The sequence below is a fragment of the Procambarus clarkii genome, chromosome 25 (genome assembly GCF_040958095.1).
Source record: "Procambarus clarkii isolate CNS0578487 chromosome 25, FALCON_Pclarkii_2.0, whole genome shotgun sequence".
Taxonomy (NCBI): domain Eukaryota; kingdom Metazoa; phylum Arthropoda; class Malacostraca; order Decapoda; family Cambaridae; genus Procambarus; species Procambarus clarkii.
In genome coordinates, this window is record NC_091174.1 from 20913075 (window position 1) to 20922516 (window position 9442).

Sequence of the window (9442 nt, forward strand, 5' to 3'; positions counted from 1 at the left end):
GTTAAAGGACTCGAAGATACTCTGTATCACTGATGGCTACTGATGCATTGCTCACTGGCTCAAGGTCATTCATGAGGGGGTTAACCCAGCTGGTGTGTTGAGAGGACAGGCTTGCGGTTCGTTGGGTCACCGTTGCGCCACGGTGGGATGGTGACTTGAAGTGGGAGGGAGGTGAGTGTGGTCTGTACTCAATCATATGCTTCTACACTAATTTCTTCACGTGAGCTGGTTATTTGAGTGTTTTGATGGTCAAGTCTAAAAGAGTCCTCCCTCTGGTTAATGTAGCGACACTGGAGGGCGATTACGAGGCCTACAACATTTACAGCTGCAGCACGTCCAAGTGTTGCCGTAGTAGCAACAGTAGAATTACGATTGCTGGCTGAGTCTACAATCTCACTCGAGATGGATTCGCTCGCTGGCCGCCAGGGGGTCAAGACGTGCTCGCCTGACCTCCCAGTTGTTACCTGGTGTTGAGAGGGGGCGGGTGCGGTTTGAGGTGCGGTGTGCCCTCTGGCCGGGTACCCGGCTGGCGTTATGGTGGTTGGTGGTGATACCCGCGATCGGCGGGTTGACATGGTGTGCTTGGATTTCTCTGGTGCTGTGGACTGGCCCATTGTGGAAGTAGTGCTGTTGGATGTGCTCCATGTGGACGTCCCTGATTTGTTGGGGCTGGAAAAGCTCTCGCCTACTCGAGTGGCGGTGTCCTTCGCCACGACATTGTTTTACCTGGAGTTTGTGGCACGCTGGGATGCGCGCACGCTTACTATTCCTGATTCGGCTGTGACCGTGGAGATTTCGGATCCCTGGGGGCCCTTGAAATATGTGAGTGTTCATGGTGTGCCGGTGACTTTTCCCGTGGAGGAGCTGACGTCGGTCTTTACGTGGTATGTTGTGGTGGTGAACCACCGATTCAACACTTTGAGTGGTGGCCGGCTGCGAGGGGTACGTTTGGGCGCTCGAACGCTTGTCATGAGGGTCACGACCCCTATTCCGTCCAGGGTTTTGTTTCGTGGGCTCCCTCTACGGATCTTTTATCAGGGCCAGACAAGGACCTGTTTCCAGTGTGGAGCTGAGGGCCACGTGGCAGCCGGCCATGACGCTCTTCGTGCTGAGGCCCCTTTGGTTTTCCTGGAGGGTGACTTTCCCTGCTTGTCTGAGCGTGGGGTTTCCTCGGCAGATCCTCGCTCTGTCCTGGTGCCTGGTGTGGTTCCTGCGACGGTTTCGGTGGATGTTCCGTCTGGCCCAGCTTTGTCTGGCCCTGGTATGTCTGCCCCTCCGGTGAGCTCTGTGGACCTGGAGACTCCTGCTTCGGATCTTCGTCGTTCGGTGGTTGCGGAGGTGCATCCGCGGCTGGTTGATTCCATGGGGGCCTTGGAAGCTACTGTAGGGGTGGTGCTTGCTTCTCCTGCCGGCGACCGTCTGTTTCCCAGGGCTGTTGGGGTTGTGGTGGGTGAGCCCTCCCCCCTGCCCTCTGCTTTTGCCTCGTTGACCTCGTCGCCTTCGGTAGTTTCCTCGCTTCCTAGTGCCTCTTCGCCTGCACCGGCTCTGTCATCTGTGCTGGATACCTCACGTGTGCTGGAGTGTTGTCTCCCACCTGCTGTGTCTGATCCTTCTCCGTTTCCGGTCTCCGGGCGTGGTAGTGGCTTTTTGCCCCGTGCTGTTGAGGCTACTATTCTGCGTGATCGTGCTGCCCCGGCTTTGGGGCCGCCTGTCGTTGGTTCTTCTGGGGCACCGCTTGCTGGGGGGGTGACAGTTCCGACGATCAGCGGCCTCTTTTTAAGCGCCATCGCTCGGCTCGGGGTGCGTCGCCTCGCCGGTCGTGGGCAGAGGAGCGTGATGAGATGGTCGATGCTGTGGCCGACGCTGTATTGCCTCCAGTGGTGCCTTCTGTGTTGGATGCTGTGCCTCCTGCTGGTGGCTCCCCTCAGTGGGCGATTGCCCCTGGTGATCGCGACCTTGTAGTGGTGTTGTCGAAGGATGTGCGGCGGGGGGACTCTGCTCCTGTTCCGGTTGGTGGGAGTGCTGGGGACCCTGCGGAGCCACCCTCCGTGGGCCTCGGTGTGGTGCCTGGTGTCGACCGGAGTGCATGCCCTAGTGGGCGGGTCGATGTGCAGCCTGCTGTGCAGTCCGGTGTGCAGCCTGCTGTGCAGTCCGGTGTGCTTCCTGGTGTGTGGCCCTGTGACCAGCTTCCTGGGGGGAAACCATTCCCTTTCATCCTCTCGTCCGGCGAGGTGGTCAACCCCAGGGCAACTGTGGTTTATGACTGTGATGACCTGGTGCGTCCTGTTCCCTGGTGCCCATCTACCATATGGGTTTCATGGGCGCGGTGTTTTGTCTCGGATGTGCAGAATTTGATGCTGCGGCCTATTGCGCCACATGGACGTCCATGTGGCGCAATAGTTGGTCACCTGAGGGTGACCAACTTCTTTGGGAATCTTATTGCTTACGGTTTCCAGCTCGGGAGTACCAGGAGAAGTATGAGTGATCGGTGTGTTTGGTTTCTGTCTGTGTTGTGCGTGATGTTTCCCCGGTGCCTGTGTATACAGGTGGGTGTCCTTGTCTGTGAGTGTAGGCGGTGTGGGTGTTGTTCTTGCCCATGTGTGGCCTGTTTTGTTGTGCTTGCCTTTTATACGTGTTTGTGGTGTGGTTGTGTGCGGTTGTGGGTGTTTGGTGTTCTTTCTTGCGTGTCATTGCGCGCACCCCGTGTTTTGTGTTAGGGTGGCGGGCGGTGTGGTTGTGTATGTTGCTTGTGTGCGTGTGTTTCTTTTCTTGGCCTCGTGTATTGCTTAATTATGTATGCTACATTTCTGTTTTTTAGGTTATTTCTGTTTGTATTTCACTGTTTATGTATTTCGCTGTTTTTCTGTTTTTATTTTTTGTTGTTTCCTGTAGTTTTGTACTTTTACCTGTATGTATGTGGTTTCTGAGGCCTGTTATTGTTTTGTACTATTTTGCACCTGTGTCTGAGTTGGGCCGGGCTTGTTTTGTGTGTTCTCTTTTTGTATTTATGTACTTACGGTTTTGTGGATGTGGTTATGTTTTGGTATGGTTGTGTGTAGGTGTGATTCTTTCCTGGCTCCTGCGTGGGTCGCCTAGTTGGCCCTGTGTGGGTTTGTTTACTTTGTTCTGTTCATTGTGGTTTGGGTGCTTGTTGCGCGTCTGTCTCTGTACATTATTTTTCACCCCTTTTTAATTTGTAGGGTTTTTTGTATTACTGTTCCTGTGCATTGGGTGTTCTTTTTGCCATTATTTACTGTTATCTGTCTCTTTCATGTGCCATGTGTTTTTGCCTTGTGCTGCTGATGTGGTTGTATACGACGTGTGTGTGCGTGTGCTTGGATTTATTATGTGTACAATATTTCTGTTATTTATGTTCTTACCATTTGTATTCCCTGTTATGTATTTGTTGTACTTCTAATTGTCTTGTTAACTGAATTTTTATATATTGCCTCTTTTCCAGTAGTTTCGGAGGCCTGGTGTTGCTTTGTACTATTGTGCACCTGTGTTTGTATTCGTGTGCCTATGTTTTATGTTATTTATCTCTTGTGCTATTTATCTGTAACGTTTCTGTTTTATGTGGTCGTTCCCGTGCCCGTTTTAGGGTTTTCCCTTCTTGTTCTTTTTGTCCTGTTTTATGTAATTGTTTCTTCATGCTGTACCTTGTGTCATTCTTTTAGACGAATGCACGGTTATGCATGCTGGGTTTGCGTGCCTCTGACGCGTGTATGCACTGTGGTCTGCCTGAGACTCAGTTGCCTGTGTTCTATTTTTGTGAGCGGTTACGGGGTCTGCTTGATTGGTTTCGTGACGTGTTGGCCGAGGTTTGTGGGCCGGGGTATCGGGATGGCTTTTTGCGGTTTTTGTTTTTGTCTTTTCCGCGGGGATCGCGCTGGGTGCGCATTACATTATGTCTTCTCGTTGCTGACTATGTGTATTGTGTGTGGGTGGGTCAGAGGGAGGGTTATGGGGTTGCTAGGGTTTTAGGGTTTTTGAGAGACCGTTTGCGGTCCACGTGGTGGTGGTTGCGGCGTTCTTTTCCGGGCGAATTTTGCGGTTGGTTCACGGGTGGGTATGTTCGTGGGGATGCTTTTGGGTGAGTGGTCGTGGGTCGGGCTCTTGGTTGTTGGTTGTGGGTTGGGTGGGTGGGGCTTCTTCACTTTTGTCTTCGGTCCCCGGCCCTCCGGTGGGCCTCCTCGGTGGGGGTTGAACGGGGTGTGTGTGTGGTAGTCGTGGCTCTGTTGTGGTTGTGTGTTCGGTTTGGTGTGCTTGTGTGTGGGTGTGATTCTTTCCTGGCTCCTGCGTGGGCCGTTCAATTTGCCTTGTGTGGGTTGTTTACGCTGTTATGTTTCTGCTAATCTGTTCTTTCTGGTGTGCGTATTTGTTGTGCGTATGTCTCTGTATATTGTTATTCGCCCCTGTTTCCTTTATTGGGGTATTTGTGTTACTGTGCCTGTGACTTGGGTGTTCTTTTTGGCCGTTCTTTCCTGTTAATTGTATATTTCATGTGCCATGTGGTTTTGCCTTGTGCTGTTTATGTGGTTGTGTGCGTCATGTGTGTGCGTGTGTGTAAGTTCATTCTGTGTACATTATTTCTGTGTTTTTCCATGTACATGTATTTGCTGTATGTCCATTTTTCATGTTTTCTGCATACTTTGTAGTTTGCCTCTGTACCTAGAGTTTCAGGATTCTGGTGATGTTCTGTAATATTTTGCACCTGTATTTGTCTTTATGTTTCTGTATTGTGTATTTTTTTGTACCTTGTGTAATTCTTTTATAAAAAAAAATCTCACTCGAGACAAGCGCTTTACGTGAATCTGTAGTTTTTAGAAGCCTAGCAGCTTGGTCATCATCTTTTGTAAAATATGTTCCAAGATGGTAGTTTATTTACCTCCTCGATGGCGCACGAGGAAGCAGATCTCAGGGTATCCACGCTATTGAAGCGTCACTAATTAGGTCACTTCATATCAACGGTTGTCATCAAAACAAGCCTTCAACAAGAACTTAAATCTCTCATTCATTACTGATGTTGCACACTCATAGGGAGAATGCTGCAAAAACTTGGCTAAAATATATTTATATATTTATTTATTTACAAGAAGGTACATTGGGTTTGTGAGAGTACATAACACATTATTAATATTTTTACATTCTTGGAAAGCTACTAACACGCGTACCATTTCGCGTAGGAATGGTATTGTTGAATCGGGTAGTATATTTCTAGTGCCCACTCAATGAGTAGCTTGAAAAACATCAACATTTTTGTCTTGCTTTCTTCACTATGGTGAGTCACGCCTGCACTGTGGTGGGTTACGTCTGCACTGTGGTGAGTCACGTTTGCGCTGTCGTGAGTCACGTCTGTGCTATGGTGAGTCACACCTGTGCTGTGGTGAGTCACGTCTGTGCTGTGGCGAGTCACGTCTGCGCTGTGGTGAGTCACGTCTGCGTTATGGTGAGTTACGTCGACGCTGTGATGAGTCACGTCTGTGCTGTGGTGAGTCACGTTTGCGCCGTGGGGAGTCACGTCTGTGCTGTGGCGAGTCACGTCTGTGCTGTGGGGAGTCACGTCTGTGCTGTGGTGAGTCACACCTCTCATCAAGTGCCCCGCCTTCCTCAGCTGGTCAGGCTGCAACCCAGCGGTACAACACTGACCCGTCCGCCAGGAGGTCTTCATTGCTGTAAAAGTTTCTTATAACCCGTGAGGGATCCTAAGCATCACGTTCATTCGATGTCATCTTGACGAACACAAGGACACAATCACTAGAGATGAGTCGTTGTTACACCCACCATGTGTTGGAAATTTCCAACACACAATTACTAATAATTAGTACTTTAAGAAGCAATTCTTGTATTAACCATTATATTTTACTAAAACTGTTAATCAGTAGAGTGATAACATTAATTCATATCATACTGCGTAGTAATCGCCCTAAAAGTTTCCTAGTATCCATGGCGTGTTGCGCCAGCCAGCTCGACTGGGGGATAAAAATCTGCATTTTAAGAGAATTGTGTTAAATTCTCCTTTATTTCAGCATTCTTTAACAAGAATTATTTGCTGATAATATTGATGAAGCAATATAGCGATATTTGCTGTGATCACTTTATCCATTTACGAGCTGTTATCAAAGAGATTCTTGAAGGAAAGAATTTCCTCAATAACCTTTTCGTCTATATGAACTTCGTTTCATATTAATTGTTGCTGACCACTGCACCACGGGGACTGCAGATCACTGCACCACGGGGACTGCAGATCACTGCACCACGGGGACTGCAGATCACTGCACCACGGGGACTGCAGATCACTGCACCACGGGGACTGCAGATCACTGTGCCACGGGGACTGCAGACTACTGCGCCACGGGGACTGCAGACCACTGCACCACGGGGACTGCAGATCACTGTGCCACGGGGACTGCAGATCACTGTGCCACGGGGACTGCAAATCACTGTGCCACGGGGACTGCAGACTACTGCGCCACGGGGACTGCAGACCACTGGGCCACGGGGACTGCAGACCACTGCGCCACGGGGACTGCAGACCACTAGGCCACAGGGACTGCAGACACTACGCCACAGGGACTGCAGACCACTGCGCCACGGGAAATGCAGACCACTGCGCCACGGGGACTGCAGACCGCTGCGCCACGGGGGACTGCAGACCACTACGCCACAGGGACTGCAGACCACTGGGCCACAGGGACTGCAGACCACTACGCCACAGGGACTGCAGACCACTACGCCACAGGGACTGCAGACCACTGGGCCACAGGGACTGCAGACCACTGGGCCACAGGGACTGCAGACGACTGCGCCACAGGGACTGCAGACCACTGGGCCACAGGGACTGTAGACCACTGGGCCACGGGGACTGCAGACCGCTGCGCCACGGGGGACTGCAGACCACTACGCCACAGGGACTGCAGACCACTACGCCACAGGGACTGCAGACCACTACGCCACAGGGACTGCAGACCACTGGGCCACAGGGACTGCAGACCACTGGGCCACAGGGACTGCAGACGACTGGGCCACAGGGACTGCAGACGACTGGGCCACAGGGACTGCAGACCACTACGCCACAGGGACTGCAGACCACTGGGCCACAGGGACTGCAGACCACTGGGTCACAGGGACTGCAGACGACTGGGCCACAGGGACTGCAGACGACTGGGCCACAGGGACTGCAGACGACTGGGCCACAGGGACTGCAGACCACTGGGCCACAGGGACTGCAGACCACTGGGCCACAGGGACTGCAGACCACTGGGCCACAGGGACTGCAGACGACTGCGTCACAGGGACTGCAGACGACTGGGCAACAGGGACTGCAGACCACTACGCCACAGGGACTGCAGACCACTGGGCCACAGGGACTGCAGACGACTGCGCCACAGGGACTGCAGACGACTGGGCCACAGGGACTGCAGACCACTACGCCACAGGGACTGCAGACCACTGGGCCACAGGGACTGCAGACGACTGCGCCACGGGGACTGCAGACGACTGCGCCACGGGGACTGCAGACGACTGCGCCACGGGGACTGCAGACGACTGCGCCACAGGGACTGCAGACGACTGCGCCACAGGGACTGCAGACGACTGGGCCACAGGGACTGCAGACGACTGCGCCACAGGGACTGCAGACGACTGCGCCACAGGGACTGCAGACGACTGCGCCACAGGGACTGCAGACGACTGCGCCACAGGGACCACTGCGCCACGGCGATTGCGAATCCGCTTCTTTCCTGTACTTTTCTGTAGCAATGCAGTTATAACTGAAATGTATTCAGTACTATAATGTTAGTATATATTTTATGTTTGAACTGTTAAATATTATGAAAATTTGTGTACGCCACTTTGTTGACAAAATTTGCTTCTTAATTTAGCATATTTCTTATGATATGCGCAACGAAGTTGCATCTCTCGTGCAGAGGGAACATCTGTGGAAATGACTAGTTGCATCTCTCGTGCAGAGGGAACATCTGTGGTAATGACTACTTGTACCTCTAGTGCAGAGGGAACATCTGTGGTAATGATTACTTGTACCTCTAGTGCAGAGGGAACATCTGTGGTAATGACTACTTGTACCTCTCGTGCAGAGGGAACATCTGTGGTAATGACAAGGCAGAGAGGAAATAAGTAAGACATGAGCAAAAGTACCTTTGCAATGTTTATTGCACAAGACGTGTCTGAAAAGGAAAGGGAAGCAGCAAGGAGACGGAGAGAAGACAAGCAAATGAGAAATGCAAAGAGACCAGAAATTGACTCAAACAGGGCACAAAACGAAGACAATCTAGCAACAGAGAGTAGAACACTGGGAAGTAGATATTAGGGCTGCCCAGCTTAACGAAGTATCTACACAAGCGAGTAGGAAAGGGTGACTTACCGACCATAACCCCCCCCCCCCCGTCTCCTTATCCGGTCTGGAAATACAGCCACATAAACAGTTACTTCTATGGGAAAACAAAAGCAGCTCAATTGCCATGAGTACCATAAAAGTCATGTACACAAATGCAGATGGAATCTTTAATAAAGGAGTAGAGTTACTGGAAGAGTGGCCGAGTACAACCGCACATGATCTCGATAACAAAAACGCAACTGACAAATACTATAGGAAATGCATTCTTCCACCGAGGGTATCAAGTAATAAGACGAGGAAGGTTGCACAGAGGGGAAGGTGGGGCAGCTCTTTTCTTACTGCTGTTCTTACTGCTACACTGGAGTTCTGAAGAGTTATAAATAGCAGAGGGAGCTGAGCAACAAGAGTATATACTAGGAATAACAACAGTGGGAGGCGTGAAGGTAGTGGTAGTATTCATTTATAGTCTCCTACCAAACAACAAGAGACTTCGGGCAGATACGGAAGATGCAATGAGAATTGTCTAAAGGTAATGGGAAAAGCAACCACTGTAGCAGAGGAAACAAGAGCTAAAATCCTTACATTGGAAACTTCAACTACAATGAAAAAGACTGGATAAATGAGGATCCCAACGGGGGTGATGAGACATGGAGAGCAAAACCGGTAGACTTGTCAGACAAACACTTCTTAAAGCAACATATCAGAGGACGAACAAGAGAAAGAGGACACGATCTACCAAAAACACTCTATCTGGTGGTTCCTAAATGAAGCAGATATATAAAAAAATAAAGAATGAGATGCCTTTATGAACTAAGGACCACTATTTTGTCATGCTTGAATACACAGTTACACACAGAAACCCGTTGAAGAAGAGAGATCACAAATGTGGAAACTTCAACAAGATGAGGGACTTTCTGTGAGAAAGCGAATGGAAAAGATATATGGAATGGAAGACAGTAAATTATAGGAAAGGTGCTGATGCAACAGAACAGTTCATACTACTCAAGAAGGAAGCAGATGAAGGTTGTAAAGTAAACCCCTGGTGAAAAAGGCAATGCAAGCCAACTAAAATTAGGAGGGAAAAAG

The 9442-nt window shown here is 50.5% G+C and overlaps 1 protein-coding gene across 1 annotated transcript; it reads right to left on the bottom strand.

Moving 5' to 3' along the window:
- Window positions 1-1034: 1034 nt before the first annotated feature.
- Window positions 1035-1787, bottom strand: LOC138368446 (brain acid soluble protein 1 homolog). The gene has a single exon (XM_069330963.1). It carries the CDS (start codon window positions 1785-1787, stop codon window positions 1035-1037), a length of 753 nt encoding a protein of 250 aa, XP_069187064.1.
- Window positions 1788-9442: the final 7655 nt, after the last annotated feature.

Coding starts and splice junctions, on each gene's coding strand:
- LOC138368446 (XM_069330963.1), bottom strand. CDS start 1,787: ATGGCGCTTAAAAAGAGGCCGCTGATCGTCGGAACTGTCACCCCCCCA.